Source organism: Belonocnema kinseyi, chromosome 2 (assembly GCF_010883055.1).
Source record: "Belonocnema kinseyi isolate 2016_QV_RU_SX_M_011 chromosome 2, B_treatae_v1, whole genome shotgun sequence".
NCBI lineage: Eukaryota > Metazoa > Arthropoda > Insecta > Hymenoptera > Cynipidae > Belonocnema > Belonocnema kinseyi.
In genome coordinates this window covers 67,180,804-67,198,005 of record NC_046658.1, presented here as the reverse complement: position 1 = coordinate 67,198,005, position 17,202 = coordinate 67,180,804, and the positions used below count along the sequence as shown (strand labels likewise).

General features: G+C 28.0%; 1 protein-coding gene across 1 annotated transcript; it reads right to left on the bottom strand.

Moving 5' to 3' along the window:
* Window positions 1-1,922: 1,922 nt before the first annotated feature.
* LOC117168417 (ADP-ribosylation factor 6) lies at window positions 1,923-17,202 on the bottom strand. Its single transcript, XM_033354052.1, has 5 exons — window positions 17,014-17,202; window positions 15,940-16,052; window positions 12,483-12,586; window positions 11,558-11,756; window positions 1,923-5,012 (listed from the first exon to the last, which is right to left on the bottom strand). Exons 1-5 carry the CDS (start codon window positions 17,046-17,048, stop codon window positions 4,870-4,872), a joined length of 594 nt encoding a protein of 197 aa, XP_033209943.1. The 5' UTR covers window positions 17,049-17,202; the 3' UTR covers window positions 1,923-4,869.

Genomic DNA, 17,202 nt, shown 5'->3' with positions numbered 1-17,202 from the left:
AATTCAAAAAATCATAATTTAATGTAACTTGAAACCTAGATTGAAGAAACCTGGCATTAGGAAGTTCTTAGAATTTCAGTCCTCGGCATTTTCTTGATGCGGACATCGCGGGACATGCTGCGTATGTTGCTTAATATTATATTTTCAAAATGACAAAGATTCACACCGCCCTGAATGTTTACGCTTGGATTCCTTGTGTTTACGACCGAGGCCATTAAAAGTCATGCCCGACACTGTTCTTAAATCCAGGTTGCAGTGTATGTCTCATTAAAACTCCAGTTTTCCTGTTTCTGAAGAAATTTCAGATAGAAAAAAAAACTTTCAGAAAGAGGATCTTAGACTTAATCCCAAACCTTTGGTTTTTGATAATTACGTTATTCTGTCACACACGGTAGACATGTGATACTTTGTCTATATTGCCAAAATTGGATATACAATATATAAGTGAATAAAAAGCAGAACAGCTCTCATTATAATATAATTTAAAAAATTCGAAAAAGCAGTTTTATACATATACAATTTTAAAGGTTCAAGTAATATATTGAAATTATTTAATTTTTCCGTTCTAATGTCGATAATTTCAAAGGCTACTCTACTTAAAAGTTGTATAGTTATAGAAGCTTTAACATGAAATTCCGGAATTATTGAATCTTTAAATTTGATAATCTACTTTTGTATCAATTTCAATTTGGAATCATACGATCTTGTATACTGTACCATTTCCAGTTTTAAAATTCAAAGCAATCAATGTTTAATATTTCATTTTAGCGCAATGCTTTATTTTAAACAACAAACTTCGATTTAAAATGCTCCCAATGGTATGAGATAACATTTTATTTTATACTTGTTTCTAGCCAATTTTAAATAATGAAATGAACTTTCAGGGTCTATAGTTATACTATAATTGACCTAATTCTTAATCATTCAAATTTCAGGAATTCACTATTATATTGGCATATTCTATCTAAAATCTTTAAAACCATTAAAAAAAGCATAGAAAAGGCTCCAGTTTTATTTATTATCAAAATTTCAATTGATCATTTTAGATATCTATTTTTGATCAAAAACGGAAACGGGACGTTCATTGTGGAAACGTGACATTCATTATGGAAACGTTAACTTGAGATAAACTGTCACGTGATGTGAAAAAAATATGAAAGGAGAATAATAACAGGTAGCGTGTCAATTTGCTTCTGTCATTTTTTTCCTTATAATTTTTCTCCTGACATTCTCCTATAACGATTACCCTGTGGTAACAAAAAAATCAATAAATGACACGCCCGTCATTATTTTCTCGTCGCACTTTTTTCTTATCTTTTATACTTTTGCTTCAAAATTTAATTTTCGATGGATGAAACCAGAGCTGTTGTTCAAAAATTGCTGGTTAACGTACGCGTCCTTTCTTTTTAGACTTTGAAAAACTCCTTTCCAAAAATAGTTTTTTTTTAATTTTTGTAAAAATCTATTATGCTTTATTCTATATAAATATAAATGATAGCTCTACTTCAATTCTTTATCTTGAATGATAATTTGTGGACAATTAAAGAATTGAAGGTCGCTTTTGTAACTAAGGTTAATACCCAATAAAAAAATATCTTTCATCAGTACATTTGTAATTTAGAGGCTCCTAAAGGAAACTGTACATGGTGCTCGTTATAATTTTCCGTTGTTTCGTATCAAAATATTAAAGGCTCACATATTGAGTAAAAAAAAAAACTTATATTGAGACATAATTAAAATAATAAAGGTTTTAGTTATTTCTATGCAATTTTTTGGAATGATAATTTGATTTTATATAAACTAATCTAGTTTTAATAGAATGGAAATTTATAACTAATATTGAGCTTTGTTTCTATGTAATTGAGCAGATTATAAAATATAAAATAATTATTTTGATCATTCAGGAATTTTTAAGTGTGTATGATAAATGGATCTGGTTTATTTGCTTCAACAAAGGTATAGAATATAAAATGTTATCTTTTTTTCTGAGAAAAAGACTACAAAAATGTGACAGAAACAAAACTGTAGAATTCGTTTTACAATATTGGCACGCAGTCTCCTCCTTTTACGCAAGAAATTTAATGTCAATTTATACGCAACATAAAAAAAGTAAGCCTTCTTTAAGTCTCTCCATTTTTTTCCAACTTTCAATACACCATTATCAACAGAAAATGAAAAACCTACCTTTTTACTCTATTTAAAAAAATGGCAAAAAGTCCTTCGAATATTGAACCCATACAAAAACTAAGTAAATTACTTGAAGCAGACTTAAAAAAATATGCTCACTTAAATGACTTGATGGGCAACTTGAAAAACCTTTTCATTTTTTGAATTTTTTCTATTTGAGCAAAGTACTTGATATAATTTTGAATTTTATTCTTATTGCCCATCCAAAAATTGCAAGTTTAATTCCGAAATTATTCGCAAAAGGGAGTTAAATTGTAGATCTTTGTTTATAATCTGAATGGTATATTAAGTTTTTCGTTTAAATAACATTAAAGTAAAGTTACATTGTTCCAGGAGTAATTAATACTAAGAAAGGTATTATCAATCAATAGTACAGAATCAATATTATGTACAATTACATTCTAATGTGGAACAATTCTTTAATTTAACCACTCGCGTTGCGTTGGGACATTATAAATGTATACCTGCACAATTTCTTTCTGTCGCCATATGAACTGGATGTACAATTTTCATTACATTGAGGATATTAGAATAATTCCAGTCTTTGTGAGCGACGAGGGTGCCAAATTAAACTTAGAAATAAATATCCTAGATAACCAAGAGCTCTTCGAAAAAATACGTCTCCGCTGGGAAAGGGGAGGACCTAAGTAAAAAAATAAAATTTCAGTAAATAATTTGATCTTATAAAATTAACTACACCATGTTTCAAAGAAAAAAAAAGATCGAAGCGTAAATAAGGAGGAGTACAAAATAATCAAACCAGCGTCGTTTTTTAATCTTTTCTTCAAGTGCAATACTAACATAAAGAGTATTTTTTAGGGATTGTGCGATTTCTCCAATCTTTGGATAGACAAATACGCAAAGATTCCTCGCAGATCAAAAATCCTGAACGAATATTACACACAGAGAAGTTGAAATGTCTAGATTTATTTTTGAGCTATACAAGCTGTACACTTCGATGTAAAATTAAATTTTTTCTTTCGATTGTATAAATAAAGATATCGTTGTATTTTCAAACGGGCTTTTTGGCACAGAATCATGAGAAAAAAAACTTGACTTGCAGGGAACCTTTGAATTTAATATTAATTTTGCCTAGAAAAATAGCTAATTTAATGTTCATGATAATTTTGAGTAAGCACAGGCTTAGAAATAATTGCTTAATACATACTTGTGTTAAGCACTCTTAATTTGGAAAGTAAAGGAATCTAGAATGAAATTCTAGTATGTTTTTTTTTTGGTGCATGGAATATACAACAACAATGGTCGTCAGGTCTAAAATTACTTAGTAAATTTTAATAGATTAAAAAACGTAATATAATAAGGATTATGTTTTGTTGCTTGTATTATTGGTACTTTGAGCTATTAACGGTAATGAATAAATAAGCCCCTGTGATATTATTCATCGTTCTCCGTAAACCTATGAACTTTAGCTTACAAGGACCTTATTAACTATTAAACAAACAATTTTATACACCTCATTGTGACAAATTTTCAATCTTAGAGATACACGCTCCGCAAATAGTATCTTGATGTGGAAAGAATCTTCTATAATACTCGTAACGTACATGGAATCAGGGAGAATGGAGGCAAGTGCTCATGGTCGAATATCGATTTAACGTACCTGGACGCTCCATGTGAAGCTACATAGATCAAAAGTTTGACAATTGCTGCCGATTTTTTTCAAGATTTATCAGGTATACGTGGTCAAACTTTTCAACTATATATTTCCTAATTTGTATATATAATTTATCTGATAGAGTGCAACATACTGAAAGGAGTTACAGATACTGTTTATGAAACAGTCTCAGTCAGAAATCCACATAAAATTTAAGATAAATTATTGGTAATGGCGATCGATCATTTCACCATCTAGTGTCAAACATCAGAACTAGAAAGATTAGGATTAGATTCAGTTTAAATTGTGCATAAAAATGCTTTTACTATTGTTTTGTGGAGTTTAAGGCGCAAAAATTGATTCATATTATACAAATAATATGAATAATAGAATATTGTATTTGAAATAAAAATTCAAACCTAACTTTTAGGTTAAATTTTTTAGATAGTAAATATCGCATGTATAAATATTAAGAGAAATTTACTTTCATATTTGGCCAAAAATCCATCAAACAATCGTAAAAGCAGTTTAATATGCAAATTAAAATGCCTCTTTAAAATTAGAACTCTTTCTACTTCTTATTTTTGTCACCAGATGGCGCGTCGCAATTTGGCCATTCCCAATAGACGCGAGGTACATCCTTTGATGTATAGGGCACTTCTATTTCAAAACAATACACGGAAAACATGTACAAAAGCTAGATCAGGGTCGCTTTGGACCAGACTTACTCTATTTCGTATTACAAGGTTCTAATTGTAAGTCTGGAGAGACCGTGAAGAAACAAGCTAATAACGAAATTCCACGCAAGTTTCCCTCTTTTTTTTTTGGTACCTCGCTCATAGTAAATCAACGTTTGCCTACTGCCAATAATACTAGAACACCACATTATTAAATATAACGTTTTTTTGCCTTTGCTGGCTTTACGATCGATGAAAGATTCTCATCACACAAAGTTCTACTGATTTTTTGTTTTTCTTGGAGCCTCAATCTGTGTAACGGTTAAGTTGAAACACGAGGCAGGCGTGTAATCCCTGCTTGAAACCATCAGAACGTGACTAACTATTTGTTCATAATTTATGATTGCTAGTCAACCACGTAAGGCCTTCATACAGTCCGTCCCCCGTTGTGGCACAGGATGGTTGAACATACCAATTCCTATCTCGTATTCTCGTTAATCCTAATTTCTCCTGGATCTCGTGAGGCTTCATCGCTAAAATATCAATTTAAATTGCGCTCAAGAAAATAAAATATTAAATATTTTAGATTATTTTTTTCAAATCTTTTCTAAATCTTTTATCTAGGGAAAGTTGGAATTCGTGTTAACCGTTTCTGATTGGTAAAGCCAACCGGAATACGGAAGTCTTTCTTAGCGCGCTTTTTAAATTTTAAATTTATTTTCCTTTTTCTTTCAAAATAAATATTTAATGATAAATGTTTGCATAAATGTTTTAAAGTATTGAAAATTCAGCTTAAGACATGCTGAAACAATTCTGTTCAAATAAAAAAGATACTAGTCTGGTTGAGAAATTATTAGATTTTAAGGGTGCTGGATCAGGGTGTCTAGCGATTGTTAGAAACAAAATTCAAGGTCTTTTCCAGGTCAAAAAATCAAAATTTTCCAGGTCTCCTTTTTTTTTACATCAGATAATGAAATAAACGTTTGTCATACATGTAAAAATGAGCCACTTTATTTTTTATTGGCCACAAATTTCTGAAGAAAGGCAAATCGTAAATAAACAAATTCTTAATTTTTTGCGAACATAAGTCGTCTTTATGAAATCTTTCGATGAAAGTTTTGAGAAATCTTTTGGCAATTTTTTAAGCTTTTGTAAAATCTTTAAAATTCTTGAAATCTTTGTGTGTTGAAACCTTTTGAAATCGCTTAAAATATTTTGAAATCCTTATGAATTCTTTAAAGAAACTGTGAAATCTTCTCTAAGTCTTTTGAAATATTTGTGAAGTCTTTATGAAATTTGTTGTGATCGTTTAAAATCACTAGAATATTTGAAATCTTATTACAAATTTTGATATCGTTTAAAATATTTGAAATGTTTTTAAATCTTTGAAATCTGTTGTACTGTACCCATGTTGAAATCTACGAAAACTTTGTGAAATTGTTTTAAATCTTCATAAAATCTGAAATATTTTTGAAATGTTTCTTTAATCTTTGTTCGTGAAATCTTTTCTGTTCAATTGAATTATTAAAATATTTTCAAATCTTCTCAAATTTGTTGAAACCTTTTGAAATCATTAAAAATCTTGTAAATGTTTTGAAATCTTTGAAATCTGGTGTACTGTACTCTTTTTGGAATCTTTGAGATTCTTGAAATGTTTTGAAATCCTTAAGAATTTTTAAAAATATTTGAGATATCTTTTGTAATCGTTTGAAATATTGTCAAACATTTTCAAATCATTTAAAATCTTTGAAATTCTTTGAAATCCTTGAAATCTGGTGCACTGCACTCTTATTGAAATCTTTGAAATTCTCGTATTGTTTTGAAAGCTTTATGAATGTTTTAAGAAATCTTTGAAACTTTTGTGAAATCCTTTGAAATCTCCTACAAATTTTTCAAGTTATTTAAAATCTTTGAAAAGCTTTGAAATCTTTGTGATTTCTTTGGAATTATTTAAATCAATACAAATCTTAGTCAAAACTTTTGATATCTCCTAAAAAATTTTGAAATTGTTTAAAATATTTGACATGTTTTGAAATCTTAGAAATGTGGTTTAACATACTTTTTTTTAATCTTTAAACTTTCTTGTAAGTTTTAAAATCTTTGTGAAATGTTCCAAATCTTAATGAAATTTTCGAAATCTTTGGGGAATTTTTGTGAAAATTGTTTAACTTAGCGTAAAAGCCGTTTTTGCATGTTTGAAATCTTTGTGAAATATTTTGAAATGTTTATAAAATCTTTCTTGAATCTTTGTTTGGAAAATCTTTTGTATTCGTTGAATTCATTGAATTATTTGAAATATTTTGAAATATTCTAAAATGTTTTAAAACCTCTTGAAATCGTTACAAATTTTTGAAATCTTTGAAATCTGGTCCCTTTTTCAAATCTTTGAAATCCTTTAGATCTTTAAAGTTTTAAACTGTTTTGTGAAATTGCTGTGAAATCTTTACTGAATTCTGGCGTGCGCGGCCTTTTTTTAAATCGCTAACATCAGTGAAACCTTTATGAAATGTTAAAGATATTTTAAATATTTTGAAATTTTTTGAAATCTTTAGAAATATTTTGTAACCTTTTGAAATCTGTTGCACGCTCAAAAACCGAGTGATCAACCCCTTGAAAAATCCGTCGTATAGCCATTGTTTATTCTAATTCTGAAACTGAATTAACATCGAAATTTTAAATTAATAATTTTTATAATTTCTAAGTTGAACACCTCAACAAAAAGTGTCTTGCAATATTTTTATTCATTCTGTAATAAACAAAAGATCAATTATATCTTGAGGGATAAAAAAATTTGCAGCAGCGAGATTTTTAAAAGAAAAAAATAATAATTAAAATTCAAGGTTTTCGTGAAAAAATCAAGGAGATTTCCAGGTTTTCAAGGTTTAAACCAAATTCAAGGAGAGATTTAGGTTTTCAAGGTCACTAGATACCCTATGGATTAAAATTCTAAAATTTAATTTGTATATTTTACGCCATAAATATTAGAACTGAATATATTTCAACTCTATAATACATACAGAAAAAAGGAGAATTTTCATAGAGCAAACAAATATGTAACTCTATAAATATTTGATGAACAGAATGAAAAGATTGAATTTTGATCCAATTTAATTTCAAGAGGAAATGTGTTTGACCGATTCACGATCGACAGCAAATAATAACTTTAAATTCAGTCAAGTTTTACGCATGCGTTGTTCAGTATTATGTTCAAATTTTGTGACGACTTCCGTATTTCGGTTGCCCCTAGTTTTAACAATTCAAAAAATTTCTACCTTTAACCGTTTAACGCTTAACCTGTAGGAAAGTTCATTCGATTAAACCTCCCATTGTCTTCGACGTTTTTTTTTTTTTTTTTAATTCAAGCTAACTTCAGTCCAGGGTCTCAAATTTAGCGTAATCCAACAAACACACTTTGTATTGTTCGAATTTAAAAGTGTTTAGTCCGAAATCAGAAAGTGCAGTGGGAAATTAACATCATTTCTTAGAAACGTTTTCAATTTTCTAACCTGATTTTTTAAAAATAATAAAAATTTAATTCAATATTTATTTAAATTATTATTCTTTATTCTATAAATTTTTATTTATTTATTGCGGGCTTCACAGTCTTCCCCTTATTTAACTATTTTTCTCGTTTTTCTGTTTAAATGCGAACTCAATTAATAGAGCCCAAGAATAAAATCCAAATATTTTTGATGCACCATTTCTTTTTAGTTAAATAGCCAACTATTATATTTTTGGTTAAAAATTCATCTTTATTTTTTGTTTGAAAACTTAATTATTTTGATGAAAAGGCAACGTTTTGTTGGAAATGCAACAATTTAGTGGTAATTATTTTGTCCTTGACTGAAAAATATTTCTGAGTTGAAAATTAATAAAATTAATTAATGAGAATTAATGAAAAATTCAAACGTTTTTAATCAAATTGAACCATTTGGTTAAAATTTTGTTTTCTCAATCCACAGCTTTTCCATATATGCTAAATTCCGCAAGTCGACAGAAGCTCGCAAAATTAAAAACTTTCAGACTTAAATTTTGAAAATTGTATTTGAAAGAACTGCATTGTAACATTTCTAATTCCAAAATGAAGCAATTATATTTTGGATTTAAGAATCTTGAAATTTAATGATATCCTATTAAAATGTCAAAAATATAACTATTTGAAAAATGTTAAAATTTGAATATTTTTAAATGCGAATTTTGGGAGTAGGGTAATTTAAAATTTAATGGAATTTTAACTGTAGTATTTATCATTAAAATCGTTCAAAATTAACTAATTCAAAATTTGAATAATTTTATTAATTAAACCTTCTTCTCAAAATTCAACCAATTCAATGTTAACTGCAACATTGAAACTCATGAAATGGAAGTATAGAAAATTTCGCGTTCAGCATGTATACTAAGAAATCCAAAATTGTAGAAATTATTGAATTGCTCAAGTATCAAATTTAGATAGTTTAATTAGATACATTTTGATTTTTAACAATAAAATTTATAATTTTTTATTTTAAAATCCTTTAATTTTTAGAACTTCCTTTAGAATTATTATCCATTGTTAAAATTTTTCAATCAAACGTTTTTAAATTTGAAATGATTTATTCATTTAGATCATCAACTAAAAGTCGGACAATTTCAAGACATTAAATTGACAATTAAAAAAAAAGAATACACAACAAGATTGCTATAATATAATCCCATGTTTGAAATTGCACAATTTTTAGCTTTTTAAATCAAAATTTTTTATATTTACTTCTAAAATTATGAAATTTAAAACTGACTACCAAAGCTTTTAATATGAAATTTGTACAGATTTAATCGCGAAATTTTCCTCACACTTTTAACATTTGAATTTGAAACTACAGTTTAAAAATTAATAAATTCAAACTTGAAGCGTTCAAAATTATACATTCCCATACCTCGAAATATGATTTTTTTAGGAGAAAAAAATCGAAGTCATCATTCATTTAAAAGACAGAAATCCACTTCCGAAAAAACGCGGTGCTAATTTATGTTCAGAAAGCCATAAATTAAGGATGACTCGGCTGTGAATTGCGATAAAAAAATTTTATTTTCAGTTTGAATAAAAACTTGCTACCAGGATATTGAGTTCCTGAACGAGGGTAACAATGTTTTTATCCAGAAAAGTAAACGAATTCCGAGAAAATCGATTTTAAGTTTTTCACGAAAATGAAAACTAGCGCCCGAGATATGCGAAACTTGAAAACAAAGGTTTGATACCCAAAAAAAATTCTGTTTCGAGAAAAACAAAATTTTTAGTGACGGTATCGCAATGAGATAAACGGTTAGTTGGTGAATGGACATTAAAAAGATTTTCTGTTCAATAATCGATAACAATTTCAAAATAATGTAATAGTATAATGTCCTATTTATTGCTTCTTTTCTCCTATTCGACTTTTTCCCTTTTTGCACTTACATGGGTACTGAATTAATAGAACCCAAAAAAAATCAAACATTTTTTGACGCGTCAATTCTTTTTAATCGAGTAGCCTAATATTGTATTTTTGGTTGAGAATTCATCTTTTTTATTGAAACTTTATTTTTTGAAAAAAATGTAACCATTTGGTTAAGAAGTCATTCTTCTTGTATAAAAATGCAAATTTTTGTTAAAAATTCATCTTTCTCGGCTGCAAGTTTACCTATTTGGTTTAAAATTAACTTTTTCTGCTAAAAATTGAACAATTTTATTCAAAACTTACTCTTTTTGGTTAAAAATGTAACTGTTGAAAATCCGTCTTTTTAAGTTGAAATAACTATTTTGGTACAAAAATGCAACTTTTGGTTAAAAATTCAACTGTTTAGTGGAAAACTCAACAATTTAGTTATTTTTTTTATTGAAAAATTTTTCTTAATTGAAAATTCAACTCGTTAGGTAGAAACGTCGTCTTTTGTATTAAAAATGCAACGGTTTGCTTAAAAATTAGTCTCTCTTGGTTGAAAAATTAATTATTGCATTTTGGATTACAAAATTCAATCTTTTAGTTGAAAATGCACCAAATTTCATTACATTTTTTTGGTTTTGTTGCTTAACCACTGATCATTTCAGTTAAAAATTAATAATTTTAGTTTGAAATTGAACTATTTTGATGAAAATTCCTTTTATCTTTGTTTCAAAATTAATCTTGTTTGTTGTGGACTATCTTTTTTTGTTGAAAATTTAACAAATTGATTAAAACTCAACTATTTTGTTAAAAATGCGTTCTATTTTTGGTCGAATTAGGTTATTATTGATATAAAATCAAAATATTTTCATTTGCAACATCAACTATTACACTTTTGATTGACAATTTCTATTTTTCGGTTGAAAATTTAACTACTTGATTAAAAGTAGATCTACTTGGTTAAAAATTAATGTTCTTGGTTGAATATTCATCTGCTTGGTTACATTTTTTTTAATGTTTCAGTTTTTGTAGAAAGTTAATCTTTTTAGTTAAAAATTCGTCTTGTTGGTCGAAATGTATTTTTTTTTAAATAGACGTTTTATTAAAATTAATCCGTTTTGGTTGAGGATTTTACTATTTTGTCGAATATTTGTTCTGTTTTTGGTGAAAAGTAATCTTTTTCTAGTTTAAATCTCATGTATTTTGTTAAAGATTATATATATTTTTTTTTAGAAAATTGATCTTCTTGATTGAAAATTGTACCATTTGGTTAAAAAATAATCTATTCCATTAAAACTGCAATATTCTTACTAAAAATGTTAGGAATTTAAAGCTTTAAAAACTGAAATCGATATAGTAACCACATCAATTTTATTAAAAAGAATCATGTAATCTCTAATGTAAAACATTGTAAGTCGTGGTTTAATTGGTTTCGAATTATGCCTTTTTGGTTTAAATATTTACCTAAGAAATTAAACTATGTGAAGTTAATTTAAATTCGAAATAAAAACAAAATATGTAGCTGCCAACGGTGAAAAGTTTAACCCAATGAACTTTTCTACAGGTTAAATGTCTAATCGGTAAAATGTAAAAATTATGTGAATTGTTTAAAAGTATCACCGGTCAAAAGTGGAGCACTAGGTACAATGAATTGAAATAGTGGAAATTTGAGAAATAATTACCGCCTGGAAGATCCTGTTTATTGGCAAAAATAAGAATAATGGCATCGCGCATCTCTCTGTCATTTATAATTCGGTGAAGTTCTTGACGGGCCTCGTCAATTCGATCCCTATCCGCACAATCCACTACGAAAATTAGTCCTTGAGTTCCTGTGTAGTAGTGGCGCCACAAGGGACGTATTTTATCTTGACCTCCCACATCCTGAATGAAACAATAAATTTTTATCTCATTATTACTATTATTCCCACTAACTTCATTCTTCGGTTATTACTTTATTATTCCCTCGACTTTTATTACGAAGGAAACTAAATATCAAGGCGTCAGTTTCTTCCGTACCGAAGACACTTTAATTGCATAAAATTATTCAATCAGAGTGGCCACAATATTTAATTTTACAATTTCCCTGATATTTAGATGAATAAGGTTTAAACAATACGCCAAGTAAAATAGCGAAACAAGCCAGAAAAATGCACTTTACATGACAGTATGGATTAATTAAGTAAAGGACATATATCCAAACTATCAATAAATAACTACAAATAAAAAACTAAGAATCGAATTCTATTTTTAAAGGATATAGATTGAAAGAATATTTATACTGATATCAGAAAATGCTTCCAAACAATATTAAAACATATCAATTTCTATTTTCCCTGACATGTGGCCACCCTGAAAATCAACATTTCAGAAGTAGGGACTGCAAAACATTATTTTCTTATTGTTTGTTATATTTTAAAACCAAAAGAAACTACATTTTTATTATGTTTTTACGGTTAAGAGACCTAACTTTCCGTTAGTTTCCTTTGTAGTTTTTTTTTTTTACTTTTTAGACGCTTAGATCGAATGGTAAAGAGGTTTTAATTGACAAATTCATTTAAAAGTACTACAATATATTATATATGTTAGATAATAATTTTGTTTACTTACCCACACATTAAATTTGACGTTTTTGTATGTAACTGTTTCAACGTTGAATCCTACGGTCGGTATCGTAGTCACAGACTGACCGAATTTGAGTTTGTACAATATAGCTGGTAAACAATGTTAAGGAAATCGAATGCATTAATTAAATTAAATAATTGATCGTGCAAAAATAGAGAAAGTGCGAATTATATCCCAAGAAAAATTACTAATAATATAGAATATTGAAACAAGTGAATGAAAAGATTCATTCTTCTTTTGATAGAAGGGAGGACTGAAAACCCCCGAAAAATGAAATTCCTGATACTGTAAAATTCCTGAAAGGAAAGTATTTAAAACAGGAAATTCCAGAAATAAAATTGCCGACGCAAGAAAATTTCCAAATTATAAAATTTCCGAATCTGAACAAATTAAACGTATTTTTAGTCAAATAAAATAATAAAATATATGAAATGCATCAAATAAAAGTATTTTATTTATTATTTGTTATATTTATATTTTATATTGCAGCAAATTTTTAATTGTTTCGATTCACTTTTTTTATGGGAATTTTTAAATTTTGTAATATCATAAACGATCCGGAATGTTATTATTCCAGAATTTCGAATTGTAAGTAACCTTTTATTTTCGGGAATTGTATACTTAGATAATATATTACATTCTGTTTCTCGGAAATTTTAGTGCCCGGAATTTTATTTTTCGATCGTCCTGAATGAAAAGCCTATTTCATTATTTTTTTATAATTTTAAACATTCAATACTTTATAATTTGTTTATAAACTTGAAATTATACCAAATTTTTGAAAGAAGGTAGTAGACTGCAAAACTGTAAAAATTTGAATAGCCTTTAATTAGAAATATTTTAAAGTAAAAAATTTACAACTTTAAAATCAAAAATACTAGAATCGCAAAAAACCTAAATTAACAGAGCCCAAAGCTTCAATTAGAATTAGTAAGCTTATAAACATAAAACACTAAAAATTTCAAAGAATTCTAATTTCAGACCATTAAATTTAATAACGTACAAATGATGGTTTACACATTCAAAAAGCATTACAAATTCGGAACTATTTAATTTAAATAACAATTTAATGTTAGATCAATTCTAAAGCGCTTTGCCTTTGAAATTTAATAAAAAGCTCCGACTACTATTACGAAAATTTTCGCAAAACTTACCGGTCAAGGGGCCTACGACTAAAAAAATGTAATAGTATTAATATTTTAATTAAAAAAATTCCCCCTTTCAGGGTTCACAGTACAAAAAGAGCTCAAAAAAGGATAAGTAATGGCATTTTCAACGGAGGTGAAAAATTGGGAAAAGAAGAAACATTTATTTTTACATTTCAAAAAAAAAAAAAAAACCAATCTTTCTAGAAGAAATTGTAGTTGTCAAATAAATCTTTGATGGGTTCTGCCATTAAAAAAAAATGTTTTTTTAAATTTAATATATTTGGGCTGTTGAAACTCCATTTACGGCGATATAAAAAGTCTCAAAGAAATCGGCAGCGCAAGCGTGCGTACGGCGTATTCACGTCTCTGTATTTTTATTTTTTAATATTGAAAAAAAAAAAACTATTTAAAAATCCATAATAACATTTTTTTAAATATGAACAGTTCTGCAAATTTTTGAAACGGAATCTTGAAATTCTTTGCAATCTTTTACGGTGACTTCAAATCACTAAAATACGTCATGAAAAAATTCAAATCCTTAGAAATCCCTTGATATAAAATGCAGTTTGTTTCCTAAAGTTCTCGAGGAATTCGTTCAAATCTTTTAAATTCGTAAAAATCCATTAAATTAAGTAGAAATCATTTAAAATTTATTGGATATAAATTCGATTCAAATCATTAATTACATTTTTCGAAATATTTACTAATATTAAAAATATATAGTATTCAAAAATTCATGATAAAGTTGTAAAAATTGGAATCGAAATCCCATGAAATCCTTGGGTATTAAAAATAACTTAAAATTTCCGAAATTCCATGAATATAAATTAAATTCTTAATTAAATTGCTCTGAATAAAGCGTTTAAATGACATCCTGGGATTTTTATTTTCCTAGATTAAAAAGGCACTATCTATAGTTACGGCATTTCCCGTTACGATAGCCCTGAACGAGCTGGAAAAGGAGTTAAGAGTTACGGAAAATTCCGTGACCATAGACAATGCGGATTGAAAACATAAACTGTTAATAAAACTATTTTTCACGTATCTCGAGATCCTGTTTCCATAAATATTGTTAGCTGCATTTTTTTTTAATTTTAAATTTAAAATGGTTTATATTTGAAAAATTTACATGTAGAATTGATAATTCGGAAATTTCTGAACTTAAAACGTCTAGAAATTGTCTATTAAAAAATGAAAATTGTTTAGTTTCAAACGCTATTAATTTGAATGCTCTGAGCACTAAAAGCAGTCCTTAAAAATTCTGAAATGTAGGAAGTTTCATTTAAGAAAATTAATGAGAAGTCTATTTAAATGTTTTATAAATCTTCACATTAATTCAATAGTGTTTGAAATGCATATTTAAATAAAAAGATATTAAATTCCCAATAAAAACTCCGCTTAAAACCGAATTGTTAAAAACTGGTTTCTGAAAATTGTTCAAAAACTAGAATTTATTACATTTGTGTTCAATCAAAAAATGTCAAGATCAGCTGTAAATCTTGCAATGTTTTTTTAAATTTTGGCCTGAATAAAAAATAATTTTTATATTTTTAACATGATGACAATCGTTGTTATTTTCAAAATATATAATTTGTATAGATTCAACGAAAAATATTGTAGATTTAAAGTTTCATTTAAATCCTAAATAGTTTAGTTTCAAATTTGTCAAATTTAAAAAAGTAAAATTAATTGTAATGAGATTATTTTGCAAGAATAGAATGTAAAACGAAAAAAAATCTGTTTTCAATTATCACATATTTAAAGAGAAAATGCGAATAGGCGAATGTCTATGAATCATCTTATTTCTAAGTACGAAGAATCCGATGAAGTAAATATAATAAAAACAATAAAAGAAGAAAAAAACCTCGAGCAAGCTACAATTAATATGAAATTGAACGGAAACTTAAATTCATTGGTTTAAATCTATTAAGCAAATTGGAAACAATTATGTTCATGCTTTTTGGCGAGAATAAAGTGGCAGAATGAAGATAAGACAAAATGTTAAAAGACTTGCAATCAGAAAACTAACACAGATAAAGAATTTGGCCTATAGGTTCAGACAGAGTTATCATGAGAATGTAGAGGCGAAAACAATTATCTCAAACGTGGATGTCAGTGATAATGAGTCTGTGGGTGTATAGTAGGCAGAAGCAATCATAATTCTCGACTGCATGAGGATTCTCAAAGACAAATTCCTCAAATAAATTTCATAAAAGAAATGTAATATCTACGTTTTAAAATTCTTTTTGGATAAAAATAATTTTTTTTCCTTTGTGAATAATTCGAAAGGATACTTGTCTTCCCAGCAGCATCCAGCCCCAGCATAAGAATGCGCATCTCCTTGTTGCCAAAGATTTTTGACAAGAGCTTGCCCATTCTACTGGCACACTTCCTACACAGCTGGCACCTAAATTAATGAATGATTATATTATTTTAAATAAAGAATTAAGTATATAACTCTTTAGAACTAATGGAAATCAATGTAGCAACAACTAATGTAAGTAATATTAAAGACAAAATTACGCTCTAAAATTTAGAGCGTGCTCACTTGTAAAAATCCAAATTGCAACTAATCAGGATATGGGAATTTTGTTTTCTGATTAGCATAAATTGCGTTGGGAGTAATACTAACTATAATTGGAATATTCTGACTAAGCAGTAACTGATTCTTGTAACAAAATTGATTTTACAGTGATGCAACAGGTGTGTTAGTAAACAGTTACATGTTTGTTCAAATGAATTACGTTAACATTACGAGGAGATAAATATAAAATTTGCTTGCAGGAATACTTGATAGGACTTTGACAAATATAATAACCTGAGACTGTTGTGAACTAAATTCTACTCATCAGTGACTAATAATGCCTAACCTTAATGTACAATTGATTTTGCAAGTGGGTGTGGATGCCTAATAGATGTCACATCCTGTTCACATAAAACATCGTAGTGTTTTTTAAAAACATCTTAATGATTCAGAAATAATTTTTTATAGACGAAAACAAGGCAAAAGCGGAGGTTGCTAGTGAGAGGAATGAGGCTAATTGAAGAATTCTGAAAAGGGAGAAAATCAAAATAAACCCGGTGGTAGGAAGGTTAAGTGCAGAGTTCCGGAATGCATATTTGCCACTTAATTTGAAATTAATTGGATACTTGGGTGTCACTAGATTTTGTGTGTCTTTAGAAATATGAATATTTGACGTATCACGGTTTTGAATCATAAAAAACAGCAGTGTTCGCTGCCTTGTCAAAGTATGGCGACAGTGCAGGCGAAACCGTTAACATTTTTTCACGTACACGAGATTGGAGATGTTGGGGAGTGCTTTTTCTGGATTGAGGAGATTTTGATATTTATTAAATTTGGGACTCACCAAAAAACATCTACACCTAAGAGATAATTTATCATCGACAAGCGTGCACATCACAACACATTTTTCTGCGTCCGGTTGGCTGGCGCTGCCAAATTCCAAAAGTATGTAGAGTAAACTCGAAAAGGAGAGTCTCAAGGTCAATTTTCAATGGAAAAAATCCGGTTTACAAAGGTGCGATCTCTGAATGTT